Raw genomic sequence first — 22,045 nt, 5'->3', positions numbered from 1 at the left:
CTCTGGCGGCCTCTCATTCATTTCCTGTCCACCTCTAAACAAGAAACAAGACCCCTTTAGTTTTGGTGTGGGAACTGTTTTCTTTTGCTCCTACTTGCTGTTAGAGTTTGAGGGATGGAAGGGCAAGGAGTACAAGAGATGGTCTTGGATCCCAGAAGTAGAAGAAGCATTATCTTCTCCCACTCCCTTGGAACCGTAAAGATCTCGGCGACCTGACTCATTCCCTGGTGACGTGCTGAGACTGCACTGACTCTCCTTCTAGCATATTGATTCCAATTCCTTTCCTAGATGTTAGACAGAAATGAGAACAGTCTGCTTGGGGAGGGGGGTTGCTGTGAGCATTTGTCATCTACCAGGTAGCAGCTGAAGCCGAGACAGGTGAAACCAGGACTCTGTCAACACGAATCAGCAGCTGGGTTTTACATCCAGCCCCACAAAGGGTCTCCAGGTCCCGAGAACCATCCTCCAGTGTCATGGAACGTGGTGGTACAGCTTCATGGGGAAGAAGGAAAGAAGGGTTTTTGGCAGGCCACCCAGCTTTGTCCTTGACGAGTGTTAAGGAAACCTTTACTTGAGATATATTTGGGGTGCCTTTTAGGGAAGGACAGAGCTGTCCCTTAACACGATCTCAGATCTTCTGTCTTGTCAGTGCCGATGAACCTTGAAATTACAGAACCAGAGCTGCTCCCCAAGCCGCTGGGTCGGAAAGACTGCTGCCCAAAACCCTAAATGGTGTGGGAGTAGCCAGAGCTACCGAACCTCCTGCCGCATTGGGAAACTAGTTGAGCAGATCCTTTTCTTGTCGCAGGGGCTGACTAATTGTGAGGAGTATACCCCCCTCAGTGAGGGTGCTTTGAGAGTTCCAGCCAGAGAATGGAGTAGAAACTACATCTCTGGGTGGTTCTGAAAATGGGCCAGCTTCTCATTCCCCCGGGCTCCTTTAGTTTCAGGCATGTGTGAAATCAGAAGTATTGGACTGGATGGCCACTCAGGGCTGTAAATCTGAGTCCTACCTATCCCACATCCTCTGTGCTCTCATTACCCACCCCCCCCATATGTTTTGCTGTCTCCTCCCTCCTTCCCACCCCCACATTATAGTGTGATAAGCAAGCAAGTGCTTATCAGGAGTCCTGGAGGCTGCTGATCCTCACGTGGCATTTTCTGGCTTCCTGCCACAAAGCAGGATTTAGTCTAATACCTAAACGTTGGAAGAGATGGGCACTTGGGAGTTGCCCTTTCAACGGTGTTTAAGGCCTTGACAGGGTTCGGGGACCAGGGGGACTGCCATAGTCTGAGGACAAATCGATGCCCCATGACTACTATAGCCATGGAGCTTGTGAATGTCTGTGCGGCAGGGTATGGGGGTCTCAGCCTTTAATGACCTCCCCCCAGTCCATCTGACCTTGCCTCACCAGAGCTGGATCATCCGTCATACTGGTCTCTTGAGGGTTTTGTCTCCAGAGTAGGTTCTGGTACTTAGAAGCAAATTCACAGTATTTGCTTGTTAATTCCTCTGCAGCAACTGTAAAAGATAAATTTGTGACATGTGAGAGGTTCATTTGCTTCTTTACTGGTCTGGAACATTTCTAGGAGAGTTCTCTTAGCTTTTCTTTGAGACCTCCATCAAAAAACTCGGTACAACCTTAAAGCATCTGCTTTACTATCGGTGTTATCCCCCTTCTTGCAAGGCTGCTTTCTCCGCCCAGCTCCCTGCAGTTATGAATCATTGTGACTTTAGGTGAGACCCCCTTGTGAAGCTTTGTAGCGCTGCCACAGGCCAAAACCAAAGCTCCCCTCGTCCAACCCCCTGAGATTAATACATCCCTCAACCCTGGGTGTCCCACCACTGCCACCTACCCTTGGGGCGAAGGAAAATTAAAAAGTCAGTGATCCTAGTCACAGTGGTTAGATCCCAGCCATTTTGTTCTCTGAGTGTATCTACTAACTCATATTTAACCATATAACCTATAGAGACAGAAATCATTGATTTCTGGGAAGGCACCACACCCCGTCCCCCGATTTGAAGGAAAAGGGTTGATTAGGTGCACAGGGCAAAGGCAGATATTGCCATTTCATGGAGAGTCTTTGAGGCTGGTAGAGAGTAGCAGTCGTAGCCGTGGGTTGAAGGTGCCTCCCAGATACGTCTAGGCAGGGAAGAGACGATCCGACGCCCAAGCAGCCAGGTTGTACATGACTAGTTTAGACATTCCTAAACTCCACTGGGCTCTTTTTTAGTAGTCTCCTCAGTTAGACCAAAGACTCTTGCTCATTCTTACATTTGGAGTTGAGTCAGAAAGGGAGGGTATAGGAGGTTCTTAAAGTAGCAGCCATGGGGCAGTCTTACGCCTCAAAACAGAGCCAATTCCTTATTTGTAAGAGATCCATTCAACCTCAGGACCATAGCAGGGCCGTTCTGGCAGGGTGCCACTGGTGGCCCGGGCACATTTGTCAGCACCACAAAGCCTGGGAGATTCTTCACAACAGGATTCTCTGTGTATGTGTCAGTATGTTGAGTACTTGTGCTGTTTGCTCTCCTCTCCGTTTAGAGCCCGTCCTGGTGCAGGCCTTTCAGGTAGACACCCAAGACACGTGAACAAGCATTCCCACATCCGGGCCTTATCACGCCATTTGTGTACGTGCAGCAGACCCCTTAGCTCAATTTGTACTTCCTTTTTTTTCTTTTCTTTTTTTCTTTTTTCTTTACATCTCTCATCAGGATAATTTGAAAAGTAATAATTATTATACCGCCCTAAATTCATTTTTGAGTATTACTTTCTAAACCACATCTCATGTGGTCTTCCATTTTTTTTCCTTCATTGGGGGGCAGGGAAAGGCAGATGTAGTTCATCCCTGTTTTATAGATTAAAACCTGAAGAGGCTGAAAGGGAAAACATTGACTAAAACTCCAATTTATAGATTCTTGGTTTCATGCTTTTCATAGATCCTAATGACCTTTTTTGAAGCCCCAGATGCAGATTCCTAATAATGATCGTGACAGTTACCATCTATGAGCTTGCACTGTGCCAGGCGTTTTCTACACATCATGTCTTTTCATCTCTCCAATTATTTGGATGTTGGTGTGTGTCTCTTTTTTTTTAAGTAGGCTCCATGCCCAAAGTGGAGCCTAGTGTGGGGCTTGACCTCACGACCTTGAGCTGAGATCAAGAGTCAGATGCTTAACTGACTGAGCCACGGAGCTGCCCCAAGTGCTGTCTCTTTTTAAACTGAGATCTGGAAAAGTCGCTATTCTAGAGAAGTGATGTCAGGACTCCAACCCAGGGCTTTCTAACTCGAAAGAAAGTCCCCATCCCTCATTCTCCCACTGCCCTGCCCCTGTCTCTGACTAAAGTTGCTGTGGAATATTGTGCAGCTCAGTGGCCAGAGAGATTGGAGACTCTCTTTCACCTCTGATTCAAACCCTAGCCACAGCTAAGCTGCCTCCTGAGAAAACAGTAGCTTTGGAAATAAGCCAACTATTGAAAGGGGACTCTCTCCCTTGGAGAAATGGAAACGATCTATTTAATGGTGATTTATATAAGCTAGAAAGGAATCACGTACCTATGTGTTCACGAGCCCCCTCTCCCCTGCTTCCTACATCTCAGTGCACCTTTTAGGTTTCCTTAACAATAGCAGTTTTAACATTGCTTTTAATTAGATGAATTAAGAATGTTCTCTGGTGTTATCACCCCCTCCCGCCCCCCTATCACCTTCAATTCCCCATTGCTGTGAGAGCTGTGATTTCCATGGTAACAGGACTCCCAGTTGAGGTTGGCTCTCACTGGTTTGTCTGGTCAGGGGAAAGTTAGGGGCAGGCCTTCCTGGTGAGTGGAGTTCTGACTGCCTTTCCAGAGGGCTGCCTTAAAACCATGAAATAAAAAGAGCTAAAAGGCTGTAAGGAGAGCATGAGCAAGCTTCCTGCAGAAAAAGTCCAAGTGTGCCCCTAGTCTTGCTCGAGAGAGTTCTAGCCTTCCTCCTAAAGTAAGAGGGCCCAGCCTCCCCCTGCTACCCCAGGTTTGCCAGTATGTGTAAGAGGCCTTTTTTCCTCCCTGTCGTTAACTTGCTTCCAGCCATAAAAGGGACTTTGTTATTCTCGGTAACAAATTGTTTCTCCTCGAATTCTCTTTTCTTCCCTCTTTTTTCCCCCACCCAGAGAGTTTTCAACGTCCTTTACCCCATGCCTGCCGACCAGCGGAGACATGTCAGCATCAACTCTGCCCGTTGGCTGCCCGAGCCAGGGCTTGGGCTGGCCTATGGTACCAACAAAGGAGACCTGGTGATCTGCCGACCAGAGTGAGTGGCCCAGGGTGGGTGGCAGCATGGGCGGGAGGGGGTCATCCAGGCTGAGGACGGGAGTAATTGGCATCATCTGTGGGTCTGGCCGTGAGGTGGGGTCTTGTAGATGGGAAATCGAAGTTCTGCTAGAACTTGCCTCATTCTCTGCATCACTCCATAAAGGGCCCTATTCACTTAGGGTTGCTAGGGTTAGCTCTCCGTCCCAGAAATCTTCAAAAGCCTGGTTTAGTTGTTATGTCTTCTTAAATCTAAGGCAGTATTTTTTTCCTTTGTTTTCTCTTGTTCCCTGGTTCCCTAGTGATAGTAAAGTTTCCCTGCAGGCAAAAGCATAGATATCAAAGGTTCTTTTCCAAACGCTTTTTGAAAAATTCAACAGGTGGTCTTGGGTTTGTGTAAATGCCACAGACATAACTTAAGAAATAAAATTGGAAATAGAGTATTGTTAAAGCCCTAATTTGTCAGGCCACTGATCTCTAGCAGCCTGGCTCTGTGTCCTGCCTGTTTTCCTTTCTGCTTGCGCTTCATAACAGTGAAGGCAGATTGAAAAGCTCCATTTAAAATCAAAATGCTTATTATCTGGTCTGGAAGTAATGGGTGGGTGGGGACAGGGAACCAAAGGACTTCTGTCATAGGTTCTGATGACACCCCTGCCCCTTCCCCTGGTGTTTTGGAGGATAGAGGTCTGTTCTTTCACTGGAGACCCTGGGAGTCAGCCAGGTCTGTCATCAATTTCCAGACCCAGCCAGGTGGGGTGCGTGAAGCTCTGTGCTTCAGTGAGGATCAGGCTGATTGCTGCGTGGGCCGCCGCAGGCTTCCAGCCGACTAAATGCCACTTCTGCCTCCAGGCCGTCCTAATGCTGTCCTTCACTTGGTGTGGAGTCTTCTCCAGGGGTGTTCTGCAGATCACAGAGCATGGTGTGACTGGTCTGGTAGGGTCTTTAGCTATTGGAAGTGTCTGCGTTGCCTTTTGATGGGGCCTTTGGTGATTTTTCCTAGGGTGTGTATTTGGGTCAGTTCTGGTGCCTGGTAGGTGACTGGTGACTGAGCTCTTGTCAGCTGAGCTGGGTCAGTGGCTCAGGAGAAAGGAAACCCAATTCTAAGGGCAGCTCTTTCATTCTATCCTGCATTTTTGGAGCCCTTCCCAAAGAGAGGCTGCCGTCAGAGACTGCGGTTCTGTCAGCCGCACTCTCCTCAGGCTCTGTGTCCAGAGGGCCCCTCTCACTAGCTCCTCAGTGCCTTTCCAGAAGCAAACCTGCCTCTTTGATGACTGTGCCACTGTTAGTCCTGGTGTGGGATCCGTCCATTTCTGCCTCCCCCTGGCCTGACCATAGTCCTGGGGTCAGTCTGCTCTGAACTCTTTCTTTTTCCCCAGAGCACATGAGACTGATTATCTTATCTCACCCTCTTAGGAGTTCATAAGAGGCCTCTGATGGCATCTTTTCCAAAACTGGCACAGAATTCTGGACCATAATTTCATTCTTAACCAACACTGTAGTCACAGGCCTTTCTTTCCCTGTCTCTCCAAGACATCCCTCCTCAACGTTATTGTCTTATCTGTAGCTCCAGCCAAACTCCCAACCCCTAGCCTTGTAAGAGTGACCTGCTCTGACAGAGGCAGGATCTCTACCTCCAGTTCGTTGTGGTCCCACAAAGGCTTTTATGTCTGTAACCCCGGCCTCTACACTTGGTGTGAGTCACAGACACCTCAGCCAAACATGAAGCTGGCTTTGGCCTCTCTTCTCTCTTTTCTCCCCACATGTTGTCTTCAACATCCAGCATCAGCAGGCTGGAGCCATGCTGGACTGCCTGGGGAGTGTAGCTGCAGGAACCCAGGCCTCTTCCTCACCGAGCAAGGGGGCACTAGCATTGGACGCCACGAACAGTGGCCCACCTCACCCCAAGGTGTGTTGGCCCGAGAGAGAGCTAGCTTGGCCGGCCTGTGTGGGGTTGCTGTTTCTCTTGAATTCTTGGGTCATTCTGGCAAATGCCCCATGTCTTAGGGCTATATATTTGAGGGAACTATATAAATTAAGACAGACATGACTTTGTCGTAAGTTGTTCAGAGCTTCTCCGCTTCTCAGTCCCCTTCATATCTGTGGTATTTGGCTTCAGTATTCAGGTAAAGACGGGAAGACTCACCCAGGCCTCCCAAAGGATCAGTGGCAGAATTAGGCTTCCTGACTTACCAGTTTTGAGCTCTTTCCTACAGTTGGTTTTTTAACCTTTTTTCTATCATGAATAACTGTAAAATTCTGATGGAAACCATATACGCTCTTTTCATAGCTCCCTTAAGACCGCAGGTGAAGAATGCAGCTCTAGATCACTTTGAGGCATGTCAGCGGGCCAGGTGATTGACACAGAGGGAAATGAGAGAGGAGAAGCGAGAATGTTCACGTCTTTTGAACAGTCTGTGGTCGGTCTCTGGCCTAGAACAAGGAGAACAAACGAATAGGGCAGTAGGAGCTCGGGATTGTCGCCTCTCCGGTGGGCAGCTGCCTGAGGCTCAGCGCCCTTCCCCTTGTGACAGAGCTCCGGCACACCTGTTCCCCAGGGCACGGCAGCCGGCCGGCCAGGCCGGGGTTACAGCCCTCCCTCTGGAACAGGTGGTTGTCTGCCTTTGTCCACAGACACAGGCAGTGGCACCCGCTTTGTGCCCTCAGTCTGCCTCTTGATTTCTCCTCCATTGTCATAGCTTCCACACTCTCTCCAAGCACAAAGACAGAGGTCACAAGCCCGTTGGGCATCTCTTGGTGGCACTAAAACCCCATTGACAGTAGAACAAGGCCTCAGGAAATACTCCCATTGCTCCAGGGCAAGAAATTCTGATGACAGGTGAAGAGATGAACAACTGGCCTCGTAGCCCATGTATGGAGCCATTAGGGTGGCTGATAGCCCGGTCACCCCACCCTTCCTAGCAGTGAGGCACTCCTTTCTCCTTGGCTTTGCTCCCCCACCCGCCACTCCTCCCAAGCTGCTGCTGTGCCTCTGGCTGACTGCCAGCCCAGCCAACACCCCCACCGATAACCATAGTGGGAGTGAAGTACCAGATTGATGTGAGGGGGTGCTTGCTCACTTCCGGCTTCATAGATCAGCCATACAAATGGGGGGGAGGTGTTGCTGGGAAGACCACCGCTTCACACAGTCAGCTCTGAAGACAGAATTGAGGGACTCATGCCAGAAGAAACTAGGCCAGGACTGTGGGGCGTCTGGCCCCCCGGCTGAGTGTGGGACCCCTGACAAGGCCCCGGCTCTCTCCCTTAAGAGGAAGCTACCGCTGTAAACAGTGATTGCAGTCAAGCATCACTGACCAAGGAAGGTAAAGGCACACCCCTGAATCAAAAGGGGAGCTACAGAGACTTCATCTTTGCGGCTGTCCCACAAGAGCCAGGTGCCAACTTTTTCCCGCGTTGCAGAGACAGCGGGGCTAAATGCCTGTCCTTCTTTCCAAAGAGACAGCCATGTAAGTGATAGATGAAAGAAGAATGTTCTCAAAGGCAATATTCCCTAGAAGTTCAGGGGCGCCTGCCTGGCTGAGTCAGTGGAGCGTGCAGCTCTTGATCTCGGGGTTGTGAATTTGAGCCCCATGTTGGGTGTAGAGATTACTTAAAAATAAAATCTTAAAAAAAAAGTTGAGTTCAGAGCCATAATCTGCATGAGAGTGTGGTCGCCACTGAGAAAGCCAGGCCGGCTCCTAGCTATGTTCAGGGAGCCCAGAAGGTCCCACCTGTGAGGGAGTCACTGAGCCCAGCCCAGAAGCACAACTTACAGATGCTGCTGAAGGAAGACCGGGATGAAGGGGAAGTCAGTCCCTTTGAAAAGGCTGACCGTGCTCGGGCTTTCCCTGCTTCCTCATCCCTTTGTGTGTTTGCCTGACTTCCAGGAAGAACCTGGAGCCAATGGTGACTCACTGATCCTTACTAAGACCCAAGGAGAAAGGAGATGGTTGAGAGCATTCTTCAGCTTGTAGACGGAAATCAGTGATACTGGCTATTGAAGGCTTGGAGTTTCAGTAGGGAGGGTGTCTTCAGCTCTGATCCTTGGTCCAGTACCTAGAATTTTAATCAAACTTTCAAAAATATGAGCTTGTTGTAGTCAGGCTGCTCTGACTGCAGAAAGTAGAGCAGGTCCGGGCTCCCGTAGACTTGCTGGTGGGGGGCAGAAAGGATGGGGCGGCTGGAGCAGCACATCTGCCAGTCTCCGTTGTCTCTTTTGGCTTGGCCGTCGACCTCATCACTGAATGTCCCAACTCTGCAGCTCTGAGCTGACGATGCATGCTGCCAGGTGGAAAGTGTTTGAGGGGACCCTTTGACCATCAGCATCACACTGACAGTCCCAGCCCAGAGAGTGGGCCTTCAGGTGGCCTGTCTTCTGAGACCAGAAGGAAGGTTCCTGGTCGTGCAGTGCATGGCTCAGTGTAGGTCTAGTGTGGACAGTTTGTTGTCACTAACCAGCCCTGGCTAGCAGGAATTACAGAGGAAGGATTTGGCAGGGCCCCAGATGGTACTGCCACCTGTCAATAAATCTTGACAAGTTTGTAAATCAGAGGCTCCCTGGCAGCTGGCTTCATATGGGGCCTCATGCAGCCAGGATTTGCTCAGCAAAAGCTGCAGTGATGGCTTTGTTTTTGGAGGCCTCTGCTGTCGCTCTCTGGCCATTTGCCTCTTCCCTCGTGAAAGGTCCTCTCCTTTCACCCGTGCCCTGCAGTGCCGCTGCTCTTCTCAGACAACACCCACAAAAATAGCTGAATGCTCTGAAGAGGAAGGAGCTGCTCCTTTTTAAAGGATGGTCTGAAGAAGATCACACCAAATTCCCAGCCCTGCGGGCCCCCGGCATAGCCAAGAGCAGTTAGACCAGAGCAGGGAAGGAAGAGCACCTGCATTTGGCTGCGGCTCCCTCAGGTGAAGCCCAGTCCCCAGAATCTTCATGACCCTCGAGAGACAGATGAGGGGCTCTGGCTAGGCCTGTTCCCTCTCACCTGCAGTAGCATGGCCTCCTGACACATGGCCCCTCGTCATCCAGGCCCTGTCAGGTGCCCATCCTGGCTAATCCCGATATCGCTCCCCCTACAGCTGGCCTTTTCCTCGTGACCCACTGGCTTTGAGTTCTCTGCTCTTTGTTGAAGAAGTTCTGCCATTAAAGGAAGATGGCCAAGACCTCTAGGTAGAAGAGTTGGCTTTTGTCAGAGCTTGTCTTAGCTCGGGCAGCCATTGCAGAACACCACAGACGGGGGTCCTAACCAACGGAAATTTACATCCTCACAGTTCAGGAGGCTGGAAGTCTGAGAGCAGCAGCCGGCAGGGTGGGGTTCTGGTGAGGGCTGTCTTCTCACTGTGTCCTCACATGGTGAAGAAAGAGATCTCTTTCTTACTCTTCTTCTTCTTTCTGAGATTTTGTTTTTAAATAATCTCTACATCCAACATGGGGCTCACACTTTACAACCCCAAGATTAGGAGTTGCACGCCCCACTGACTGAGCCAGCCAGGTGCCCCACTTGCTTACTCCTCTTACAAAGCCTCAGTCCTTTTGGGTTAGAGCCCCACCCTTACGGCCTCATTTAACCTTAATTACCTCCTAAAGACCCTCTCTCCAGCTGCAGTCACGCTGGGGGAGGGGGATACAGTTCGGTCCGTGGCACAGCTCTTCAAGCACGGGTGCACGCCCCATCCCATTTAGGAGAAGAGCCGGTTGTTTTTAATATCTCTTAACAGTCTCCAAAAGGACCCCAGTTTTCTTTTTGTTTTTAAGTGAGGTCTGTGCCCAACGTGGGCCTCAAACTCACGACCCCGAGGTCAAGAGTCACGTGCTCTGCGACGGAGCTGGCCAGGTGCCCCAGGGACACCAGAGTTCTGATGGGCTCAGACACGTCTTGCCCATCTCCTGTCCCCACCTTCACTAACAGCACCCCACGCTCAACCACGGTGACTGCTAGGTAACACCTCTTCCAAGAAGGAGTTCTTGAAAGCAAAGCAGTCTGTGTAACAGGACTGCTGCCCGGGGTGGCAGGTCACTGTAGAAACATGAGAAGCTACTGCTTCCCTTCTGGTAGTGGTGCCCATGTGAGATTCGAAGAAATGGCCTGATGGTCCATTACAGGGAAAGGAGGAAGCAGGGCAAGGTTGGCAGCGGGAGAACTGGACAGATAGAATGGTAAGGGGCCTCATTTTCCTATCTTCCTACCCCACGGCAGCAGGGAAGACCCAGTGGCAAGAGCCTGCACTTTCTCCGTTTTGGAGCATGAAGCCCATACTTTAGGCAGGGCTGTCTGTAGCACCCTGTCTCTCCAGGGCCTCCCCACCTCTCAGTTGCCATCTTAGCTCCTTTCTTTGTGTCTGCAGAACACTCAGCCCACTGTTCACGTATGGGCTGGCTGTTTTTCAGCTATCTCTTAGGCCCAAGGAGGAGCTGGTTAGGCATTGTTCAGACGAAGAAAGAGGCTAAAAACCCACCACTACAGATAGTTGGGCTGTTGGAGAGTCATCTGCATTGCTCCAGTACTAAGCATCCTGGTGGGAATCTCTAGGCCTGCTCTCAGCTCAGCCCCATGAGAGACTACAGGGGGCTGCCGGGCCACAGTCCACAAAGCCCAGGAGGTGTGAGGAGTTCTGGCCATTCTCCCTCTAATGTTCTCCACCTTTTCTCCTCCACCTTTCCCAATGGATTTCCAGGGCCTTAAACTCTGGTGTTGAGTACTACTGGGACCAGCTCAACGAGACTGTCTTCACGGTCCACTCCGGCAGCAGGAGCAGTGAAAGGCCGGGGTGAGTTTGGGAAGGAGGAGGGCACAGCTGCTGGAGGCCTGTCCCCTTCTTCCTGTTCAGATGGGCTCTCAAGCAGTGCCCTCAGACTGCTCTGGGCTCTCTGGGCGCCTCCCCCCAGCCACAGCGGCTCCTCTTTGATCTGCTTCATGCATTGAGAGCTTTTGCAGCTTCATTTGAGAAAAGGATTCTATGACTAAGAAGGAGAATAAAACCTCTGCTCTTAGAGTCTTGATTGAGAACAAACTAGGACATCCTGTGGCCCTTTCCCATCCTGGCCGTGTGTCTGGGCACCCCGGGGTGGGGTGGGGAAGACAGAGCACTAGGCAGGGTGCTGTCTCTAGGAAGTGTGCTCATGGCCTAAGGAGAATCTGTGGACAGTGCGGCAGGTGGCCAGGGCCTCGGGGACCAAGTTGCTCAGAGCTGTAGCCCAGAGACAGACCCTCCCCAGGGTTCAGTTAGAGAGTAGAAACCTGGTACTGACCCTCTTATCACTTAATTTATTAATGTAGACTGAAACATTCTGACAGAAAGTGCTGGGTCAGTAGTACACCTCAGGCAATCACTGCTTCCTAGAGGAATTACAGGGCACAGCTAGAGGAACAGTCCCCAGAAGCAGCTAGAAATGAGTGGCTGGTGCCTGTCATGGAAGTCCTGGGTTCCCTCTGCTGCCAGCTCTCACTATCCCAAGGGGTCAGTGCCTGGGAAATGCCCAAGGGAAGAGGGGTGCTAGCTTTGGGCCTGGGCCTTACTCATAGGTCAGCTTGTGCTGCCTACCTTCAAGGGTCTGCTGCAGGAAGGCCCTGAAGGAGCCCAGAAGGGCTTTTCCTCTAAAGTGGAGATCCAGGGAAAATGCCAAGAATTTAAACTGAATGTTGTCGGCATATAGTTAGAAGGAAGAAAGCTAACAGAGGAAAGGTCCTTCTGCTGCTGCTCACCCTTTGTCCCACAGATGTCAGCTGGTGGCTTCCTGAATGTAAGTAAGAGTCATAAGGTCAGCCACCTCTACCTCCCCAAAAGGACACTCACTGCCTAAGGGAGTGACGGAACTAGCTGGTTTGCAGAATCGGGTGGTTCTGCAGCCTCCTCTCATTGTCCCCAAGCTTGGCCTGATCTGGAGGAGTTACCTGCCATCGGGGGGGGGGGGGGGGGCGGAGAGCTGCAGGAGCATAGGGCTTGTCTTTTGAGCCTGCAGGCTCTGATCCAGGGAGCTGTGCCCTGAGGATTGATGGGGAACAAGTGGAACTCTGTGAGGTGTGCTGTCCCAAGCCGTGCCTGACTTCCGTCTGCCTTTCTCTCCCTAGAACCAGCAGAGCTACATGGAGGACAGACAGAGACATGGGTCTGATGAATGCAATTGGGCTGCAGCCCCGGAACCCCACCACCTCCGTGACATCTCAGGGCACCCAAACTCTGGCCCTTCAGCTGCAGAATGCCGAAACACAGACGGAGAGGGAGATACAAGAGCCAGGGACAGCAGCTTCGGGTCCTGGTGAAGGTAAGAGTCACATAATTCTAGAGGGGAAATAGGACTGGGGGTCATCTGACCCCTCCCGGTCCCTTCATAGAGACAGGTGGTGCTGAGACAGGGCCCTCCCCTCTCCGAAGGAGCACCCTCTTACCTGCCTGGGGAATGTTTCCTGGTGGCGTGAGGAGCCTCCTCAGGCAGGAACAGCATTTCCCTGATCTGGGTCACTGTTTCCAGCAGGCTGAGCTGCTCTTACAGCTCTGCTCAGCTCCCACCAAGTCCCCTGACCTCTCTTCTATAAAACTTGGAGGACCCAGGCTGTTCTTCCAGAGAGAGCACGTAGGAAGTGGCCTAGATGGAAAAGACTGCAAGAGAGACTCCATGCTGCAGGCTCTTGTTCTGGGGACAAGCACGCCAGGCCTGGGCTTCCAGGACCAGCCCGCAGGGTAGCTTGTCAAGCCGCGACGACACCCGCGGCTCCTTCCATTCCGGCTGCAGCCGGCACACCACCAGGCCTTCCTTCACCTCCGGCAGGTGCAGCTCAGCCAGCCTCAGCCCCGGCTCTGTGCTGGCCTCGCACTTCTGAGAACCAATTAGCACTTCCCAGCGGCAGAGCTCGAGCCACTTTGGAGTCTGTCGGCAGCTGTGTTAAGCAGGTTGTTCTCACTCAGTCACTCTCCTTACCCCCGCCGTCCCAGCCCCTTGCTGGTCGGAGCTTCAGACAAGCCAGACACACCTGCTTTAGGTCTGTGTTGAGCCATTTGCTCAAGAGCTGTGGTGTGCGGGAGGCAGAGTAACCCCATCCCCCAACACAGTGGCCGCTGTCACCACCACAGCTGGAGATTTTTTAAAAGTTGAGTCCTTTTTTTGGTCTGTGGCCCAGGCCGCGGCCCCGTCTGAGGCCCATGCCTCTTTGTTGGTTCTGGCCAGTTACAGAGACCAGCACCTCACTCCCTTCCTGTCTCCTGGCCGCAGAGCAGAGCAGGTGGCGGAGGGCGAACTCTTCAGAGGCCGGAGGCGCTCTTCAGCAGGTATAGCCGTCTGGCACTGGAGCGCGGGCAGAGTGGGCTCGGGTCGCTTGCTGCATCTGCCTGGGGCCCTGGGACCTCTGCCTCGAGCTCTGGACCCCAGGCTTTCTCAGCATCGCGGTCCCTTTCAGAGAGCCCCTCACATAGAAGGGGAAAGGCGTGGGTTGTGGGGAGGTATGTCACTGGCCAGCGTCATCTCTCCTGGTGCCAGAGCCTTGTTCTCAGGTGCTTATCGCACTGGACCACCAGCCACTCCCGCCACTCCGGTAGCAAGGCAGGGGACCAGGAAGCAAGAATCTCCTTGGGCGCAGACGTGCTCTCTGGCCCACCTTCCTCATCTGGCAGGCAGGTGTCCCAGCTCTGCACACCGCCACCTCCACTCTGACCCCTCCCTCCTTTCACTTGGCTGACCCTTCTCCTGGGCTTAGCTAGAAGGTGGGGCCAGGGCGGGTACCACCTGCGCACCCATACACACCAGAGGCCCGGATGGATTAGTGGGGGAAACGGCTCCGCCTGACTAATTCACGTTCTGGGGCTGCGCCTCCCTTAGCCCTTTCCCCGTCAGCACAGAAGGGTTTCCAGGCTACTCTTCATTTTCTGACTCTATAAAAATTGTATTAAAGTCTCTTCAGCTCTTCCCAGGACTTCCAGGAAGAGCCCTCCACAGGGGGAGTTTGCAAGTGTGCGCTTTTTAGCTTGGCCACCTTCAAAGCTTCCCTACCCCGTCTCTCAGAAAAGGAAGGGAGCGTTCCGTGGGCTCGCTGTTTGCTCCCCACACTGATACAGTGCCTGCCCGGCATACAGTAGGCACTCAGGAAGTTCGTAGAATGAATGGATTGAGTGAAGGCAAAGGCCTACCCCTGAGCTTGGCTGCACCGCACTCCTCTCTGTCTCTGACCCTGGAGAAAGGTTGCTTGGGCCTCTTCTTGTCTGGTGAAGATGAGAGCCCTGCCGCCGTAGCCTGGGCCCTGTGCCAGAGAAAAAGCAAATGTGGAAGGCGAGGGGCTAGAAGGCTGGAGTGTCCCCTGAGGGCAGGAAGGGCATATCCTCCTCCCACTCAGCCTGGCTTCCCTCTTCTGGGCAGTGAAAGCCCCAGAATTAAATGTAGTTACAGGGCATTATGGGAACTTGCTGATCCCATCCTAGCCTCTGCATCCAGAAAGCACCTTAGAACTTGCCAAGGAAAAGATGTCCTGTCAACACTAACTCAGTTTCCCATTTTTCAAAGATAAAGGCTCTTACTAGGGAAGGAGACAGCAGAATTAACCTCTGTGGCCACCCCTGCTCCTAGAGCTAATAGCTTGAATCCCTGGCCACAGCTGCCTCTTCCCACAGGCTCCAGTGTGTTTTCTTCTTGAAAAATGTGCCAGTGCCTCCAGTGGCTCTTAGCCTTGGCTTGGAGTCCCCGAGAGAGAAGCACAGCTCACAGCTGTGTGAGGAAGCCGTCCATGGGAATAAGTTTAACTTCTTCCGTCTAGTCTCTTTTGAGCACTTGCCTAACACGGTATCAGTCATAAGGTACCATGAATCCAAAGGTATTGCAGAGAGAAGCAGATTCAGAGATGAAGCCATTGTCTCTTCCTTCAAAAGCAAGTCCAGAAAGGAGACAAATGCTTAAGTACTTCTCTAACAGCAGAGGGGTGACATGTGACCAGGTTTCACACACTACCTTAGTCTGGAGCACCTGTAATCAGCCTGGGAGCCCTTTAATTCAGCCACACATTCATGTGACAGACACCAAGTGCAAGACCATGCATTAGACACCAGACCGAAAGATAAATAAAACTTACTCTGAGACCTTTGGGGACTTCCAGCCCAGGAGGGAGATACCCCAGCCACAGATAATCGCACGGACGGATGGGGCACTGCGAGGGCTCGAAGGGAGCAGCCACTCCCGGCTGAGGTCCACAGAAGGCCAGGTGGGAGGGATGGTATTTACATTGACCTTGACATTCCCAGGGTGTCCCCAGCGTGTGTGAGCAGGGGCAGGCAGGCACACAGTGTGCCCCGTTGGCTTTGGTAAGGTTATTGGTGCAGGAAGGGAGGATGGTCAGGGAAGTGGCAAGGACCTTACCAGAGAGGGCCCTTAAATGTCAGGCTAAGGAGTCTTGACAACTTTGAGGACTCTTAGAGCTATGGGTTTTAGACGGATTATGGACTTAATTACAACTCAGCAAATCTGAGCTTAATTAGAATGGTAATAGTAGCAGCATGGAGGCTGGGTGGAAAGGGAAGAGGTAAGAAGCAAGAAGACCAGTCAAGAAATACAGCCACAGTCGGGGTGAGAGGTGGCAGAGGCCAGAGCCACGGGTGCAGCTGGAACGGGCAGGAGGGCCTCCCGGAGGACCTGGCTGTGGCACCGCCCATAGGGCCCCAAGGCAGCCCTGTCCTGCCCCTGGAAGTGAGCTTTTGTGAAAAGAGCTGATAGTTCATTAGGCACAGAGCCCAACGCAATGAGCTCCGATGCCAGCAGGCCTCGGGCCAGCCCCCCGCACATCCCAGACCCAGCTGGGGGGGGGGCCTCAGTGTGCAGAGTTCTTGGAAAGCAGCGGGGGTGGCGGCGAGCTCAGAGAGGTCCCCGGGGCTCACAGGGTGGAAGCTGTGCTGGCACTGAGGCCCTAGTTGACCTTTCCTCTTACCCTCGGCCCCACTATTAGAAGGCTTTGCCCCCCTGAGAGAAGTGCTGAGAGCCCTTTGGAGTCTTTTCTTCTGCCCTGGGAGTTGGCACTGAGCTATCTGAGGGGGAAACAGGGAAGGGCAGCCGCCTTAGGGGGTGGGGGTGAATGGGTAGCATTGATGGGGAGAAAAGGGGAGAAAAGCAAGCCGCAGGCAAGTGACAATTCAGGTGGAGTCCCCACTGCTTAGCGCTGAAGAGAACCGCCTGACGAAGGCCCATGGCCTGGGGCTGCTGGGCACTAACAAGGAGGGAAAGATCTAATGGGGCCTTAGACACGCGAAGCTGTGAAACTGGCTGGCTGGAAATCCAGCTCTAACAAGGCAAGCAGAGAAAAGGGACTGGACAGGGAGGGAGCAAAAAAAGTCTTACAAAAATAGCTGTTGACAATAAGTATCCAAAAAAAGAAAAACCCTCACCATCAGCGCCCCCAAATCTGCAAAATCCCAAACTGGCCAGCAAGTAGCTGAAGGAAATAAATTGATAGGTAGTGCCAGCCCTGGCAGCCTGGGGGCCTTGATTGTAGTTGCCCACTGGCTTGGGGCAGCCAGGGAACTGAGTACAGGCAGAGGGAGGGGCCCTCAGGACGGAACCCCACTCCTAGACCCCAGGTTAATCACCATAGCCGCCACCAAGTGCCCACCGTGCCCATTATCCCATTTCCTCGGCCCGGCACCGTGCAAGGTGGATGTTAAGGGACTTGTCCAAGGTCACACAGCTAGTGAGTGCAGAACGGATTTGAGCCAGAGCCGCCTCTGCTCCCACACAAGGGGAGTGGGAATGGCCAGGCCTTTGGGGAAGGAACAGAACCTTCTCTTCCCTACCTGAAGATGTGGGCTGAAGCCTCAGGCCTGGGCAGTTGGCTGTCTCCAGGGAAGGATGAAGGTATCAGGCATCCAGCCCAACCCAAGGAGAACGGTAAATGGGAAACAGCTTGGGAAAGCTGGTGGTTTTGGAAAGACGAAGAGAGGAGACAGAATGCCTTCTAGGGAACAGTTAAAAATCTAGTCTTCCTCGTGGGCTTTTAGGAAGTAAACAGAATAACACTGAGAGAAGACAGCACAGCTTTGAAACGAGGCAGAGTGGACTATTTGCCTTTGGGCCACACGCTGTGGGTTGCCCTCTCTTTCCACAGACCAGGCAGCACGCCCTCTCTCTGGGCCGGGTCCCCCAGGTACCCGGTCAGGGAGAGGGCAAACAAAGCAAGCCATCTGTGTCCACCCTGGCCACGTTCGTTCATGTAGTGACTAGCCTGCCACTTGTGCCGGAAGGGTCGAAGCCAAATGCCTGCCTTCTTGTCCAGCTCTGCCTCTTAACTGGCTGAGTGGCCTTCTCCACCTTGTGCCATCCTCAGCCTCAGTTTCCCCACCAATAGAAGAGAAATGGGAATTATGACCCTCTGGGGAGTCTTGTCTAGCTTTCAAGTGTCTGATTCTCTGAAGGAGGGAATTGGACTCTTCTCGTTTCTGCTTTTGGCAGAGAATCCCCCATCTTCTCACGGTGGCCTGCCTGCCTCAGTGGCCCTGGTCAGCCACGAACTCCCTCTGTCCTTTGCTCCCTACCTTCCAGGCGAGGGCTCGGAGTCTGGTGCGAGCGGGGAAGACGCCCTCAGCAGGATCCAGCGGCTGATGGCGGAAGGGGGCATGACAGCCGTGGTGCAGCGGGAGCAGAGCACCACCATGGCCTCCATGGGCGGCTTCGGCAACAGCATCATTGTCAGCCACCGCATCCACCGCGGCTCCCAGACCGGCGCTGAGCCCACAGCTGCCCGCGCCTCCTCTCCCCGGCCCTCTGCCTCTCGGGGACTGCTCCCGGAGCCTGGGCAGCTGGCAGAGCGGGGCCTGAGCCCCCGGACAGCCTCCTGGGACCAGCCTGGCGCCCCCGCGCGGGAGCCGTCCCTGCCGCCTTCCTCCCCTGTCCCCGCCCCCCTCCCCGGCACCGAAGGACCAACCCTGCACTGCGACCTGACCAATAACAACCACCTTGCCGATGGCGGTGGCAGCGGCAGGGGGGAAGCTGCAGGCCCCAGCAGGGAGCCCCGGAACAGGTAGAGACACATGTGTGCACTGGTGCTTCCCCCTCGAACCGCTGAGCAGAAACCGGACCTCACAGCTGACTGGGAACTGTACACGCGGAAGAGCTGCGGGCTGCATCAGGGAACAGGAGCAAGAGGGTGGGGGGTCGAGTGAAGTCAGAGGCAGTGGGCTTGAGGCAGTCAAATGGGCAAGGCTTGCCTCAGGGGACTAGAACCTTCCAGGATCTGGAGCCCAGGGGAGCCATACTGCTGTGCTCTGTGTGAATGAAGGAGGAAGTGGGTATCCCTGACATGAACCCCCCTTTCTCGTGGAAACATGGCTTAAGAGACTCACCCCTGGGCAGAGAGCCCCAGAAGGGTGAACTGTCTTCCAGATCTGGGCCAAACCATCCGGGACAGTGGCCAGTGGGGCAGCTTTGCCCTGTCCCCCTGTTGCATGGGCAGAGCCACTAGGAGCCCAAGAGCAGGAGGAGCAGCCTGGCCCCCAGGAACCACCTCCATCTCTGAGCCTTCCAGAGCTTTAGCCTCTATCATCTTACCCCACAGAGACCACAGTCAGGGGTCAGGCCAGGCTCCCAGATTCCTGAAGATAGGGACTTCCTGCACTTACAAATGGGGGGACAACCGTGGAGTGAAGGGGGCAGCCTGCTTGCCTGATACAGGATGGGGTCAAGGGATGGTGGGCAGGTCCTCACTCAGGAGTGGGGGGTGTAGGCTGGCCAGCCCCCGGGGCTTGTCCACCAAGCTCCTCTCCCCCTGCCCCCCGCCCGGCCCCCAGAGCAGCACCTGTGGGTGGCAGTGTTATGTGAGCCCAGGCCAAAGCCAGCCCCAGGCTGGGGGAGGGGGTGAGACTCCAGGTCAGTGTGTGAGGTCTCGGTCTGTGACTTAAGGTGTTGCATGTGGAATCTTGAACTGTACGTGTAGTTTCTAGTGGAGAAATCAAGGCTCTGATTATTTTGTTTTTAGTATGAAAATGTGATTTCTTTTCTCTTTGTAACTCATCATAGAAACATTGTGGTGGGAGGAGAGGGGATAGTCTGACTGCTAATGAGGGAAACACCAAAGATCTACATCATTAAAATGATGACATGCCCCTCACCAGGCTCCTCTCTGTTTGTTTCCATGGAGGATGGAGGAGGGGGTGGTGATGGGGGGGAGGGGGGTCATTGAACTAAGCGGGGCCCGGGTTCTGTCAGGCACTGTTTCTAGTGCTGCTGTCCTATGTGGGGAGCCCTGTCTGTTGCTTCAGCAGAAGAAGCCGGTCAGGTACGGGCCGCCACGTGTGCTTCATACCTGGTCTCTGTGCCCCGCGACCTCCTGCTTCCCCAGGCCCGCTAAGGATTGGGGCAGCCTTAACAGTGACAGGTGGGTAGGTAGGAATGACGGAAAGTCAATCATCCTGATTGCTTCCTACCCAGGACTGTGGGTCTGGAGTGAAGATGTGACTGTGGCCAAAAAGCTGGATCTTCTCTAGTCCCTGAAACCACCCATCATGGGTGTCTGCGCTGGCCAGGCAGGGAGCTTGGTCTTGTCTACAGGCATCCCTCAAAGATGCCCTTTGCTGGCTGCTCAGGCTCCCCCTTACTTTGTACCCTAATACAGTGGCTGAAGGGTCTGCTGTAGGCCCTCCTGTGGGTCACTTTGAGTTTCAAGCCAGTTAGTGGGAGAAGGATATTTGCCCCAACTCTTACGGAAGTATACAAGAAAAACAGAGCCATCCCAGGGATTTTTGCCAGCAACAGCAATTTTTTTTCCTTTTTTAAAAGATTTTATTTATTAGAGAGGGAGCATGAGTTGGGGAGGGGGGTCGAGGGGCAGAGGGAGAGGGAGAGGTAGGCTCCCCGCTGAGCAGGGAGCCTGACACAGGGCTCCATCCCAGGACCCTGGGATCATGACCTGAACCAAAGGCAGACGTCAATCAACTGAGCCACCAAAGGCAGACGCTCAATCGACTGAGCCCCAGCAACAGCTATTTCTTGACCATCTCTTGTGTGCCCGACTCTGTTCCAGATCCTCTGGGGTTTGTAGAATTACTGTCCCAACAGAGACAAAACCAAAAGATTAAGTGGGCAAGCAAGTAATACAAAACAGTGTGTAGAGCTATTGCATAGTTATGAACACTAGAATTTTCTACAACATTTTAAGAGTGAGTTCTGGACTAAGAGACACGTCAGCCAGCTGTGTGACCTTGGGCAAGCCACTTGCCTTTTCTCTGCTCTTTCTTTCTCGTAGTAGGATACAGGGCTGGTATTATGTAACCTCTTACAGAGTTACTTGGAACTCTAGGTCAGCACTGGAGTGGTTAGGGCCAGACTTCTTTGAAGAGGTGGGATTTGAACTACTCATTGAAGGACGGAAAGATTGCCCACCCCACTGCAATCCCTGCCATCCACCCACATACCCACTCCAACCCCCCAGTGAGAGAAAGAATTCCTTGGTCTGACAGTAGGGTATGAATTTGTTGAGTCCAAACCATGTGCCAAGGACTCAATGTGTATTATCTCGAGCCTCATCACAGAAGCCCTCCAAGATGGATAGTGGTACTACCACCCCCCCGACCACACAACTAACTGAGCCAGGGTTTGAACCCAGATGAGAACCCAACTTACTCTGTTATTTTGGAAAACGGGATATGAAGAGGCTTTGTGGATAAGAGGATCCAAATTTGGTCCTGCCTGCCTTGCCTCTGCCCTGTCTGGCCAAGGATGAACCCAGCAGCTACCTCTCAAACCTTTTCTCCACATCAACCCCTTTCCTTCTTTTGAAAGCCCTTGCCTGGTGAATAGAAGCTCCCCTACTAGTAGTAAAGCTTCAGGACCCCTTGCCTGTCATAACAAGGTTGTGGGGTCAGCAAGGCAGAGCTTGGCAATCCCATTTGGAGATGAGGAATTCAGTTCGGAGGCGTTCTATAGACCCAAGTTGTCTATGAACCCAGTTGGGTCAAAGGCAGAGAGCAAAGATAAAACCGGGTACCCCAGTTCCCAACTCAGCTCTCCACAGTTCCATTGTTAGGTCTGGGATTGGAGGGGTCAACCCTACCCCATGGTAAGGATTTCAGGGAAACGAGGAACTTTGCCTGACAGTTTCTGGAAGAACTCAAGGCAGTGGTTGGAGAGATTTCTGATTTCAATGGCCTCCAGTCCTTAGCCTGGTTGTTTCCCCTGTTTGACTTTATAAGTGTCTGGCCTCCCCCTTTCCCCATTCCACAGGCACGCACACACCACAATTCCACCTTCCTAGGAACACCACCCTCTCCTGGACCCTAGGAGAGAGATGGCGAAGTGGAACAAGGGCAGAACTGTCATCCGATTGTCGTATGAACCAACTGAGCCCGTTTCCTCAACTGTGAAGTTGGGGCAAGAAGAGTAGCTTCTTTCCTCCTTGATTATGAGGCTTATGGGAGACCAGATCATTCACATAAAGGGCGATGGTTTCTCACTCAAAGCCTGAACAGCCAATTCCAGCTGCCCTGGGGAACACCCAACGACCTCCTCTCATTCAGCATGGAGAACTCCACACCAAAAGCCCAGCAGCTCTGGCTCTTGCCCCAGTTCCCGCCCCTTCTCTGGCAACTCCTGCTGCCTCCCCTCCACTACCTTACCCGCCTCCACCGCCCCCCTCACAGCCCCCCGCCCGGTCCTTGGGGGAGGGTGGAGGGGCGGGACCTGAGTTGTTTTTCCAAGAGAAGGAACCGGCGGTCTTAAGGTTAATCGGGTGTTTGCGCTCAAGAGTTTGGGGTGACAGGCCTCAGGGCCTGGGCGTGGGGGTGGGGTGGGGTGGCGAGTCCGACCC

At 53.1% G+C, this 22,045-nt stretch overlaps 1 protein-coding gene across 14 annotated transcripts in view; it reads left to right on the top strand.

The window, feature by feature from the left end:
* AMBRA1 (autophagy and beclin 1 regulator 1) overlaps positions 1 to 19,351 on the top strand; it is a 164,470-nt gene extending 145,119 nt beyond the window's left edge. For 13 of the 14 annotated variants that reach the window (XM_040639028.1, XM_040639032.1, XM_040639035.1 and 10 more), the window contains 4 exons: positions 4,151 to 4,290; positions 10,959 to 11,051; positions 12,353 to 12,546; positions 17,788 to 19,351. In XM_040639028.1, coding sequence (XP_040494962.1) covers positions 4,151 to 4,290; positions 10,959 to 11,051; positions 12,353 to 12,546; positions 17,788 to 18,269 — 909 coding nt within the window. In that variant the 3' untranslated portion in view covers positions 18,270 to 19,351. Of the gene's footprint in view, positions 1 to 4,150; positions 4,291 to 10,958; positions 11,052 to 12,352; positions 12,547 to 13,446; positions 13,548 to 17,787 lie in introns of all 14 variants that reach the window. The other variant, XM_040639038.1, reaches the window with a different exon arrangement.
* The last annotated feature ends 2,694 nt before the right edge of the window (positions 19,352 to 22,045 follow it).

Source organism: Ursus maritimus, unplaced genomic scaffold, assembly GCF_017311325.1.
Source record: "Ursus maritimus isolate PB19 unplaced genomic scaffold, ASM1731132v1 scaffold_23, whole genome shotgun sequence".
Classification (NCBI taxonomy): domain Eukaryota; kingdom Metazoa; phylum Chordata; class Mammalia; order Carnivora; family Ursidae; genus Ursus; species Ursus maritimus.
The sequence above is the reverse complement of the archived record's forward strand: the minus strand, read 5'-3'. Positions and strand labels throughout refer to the sequence as shown.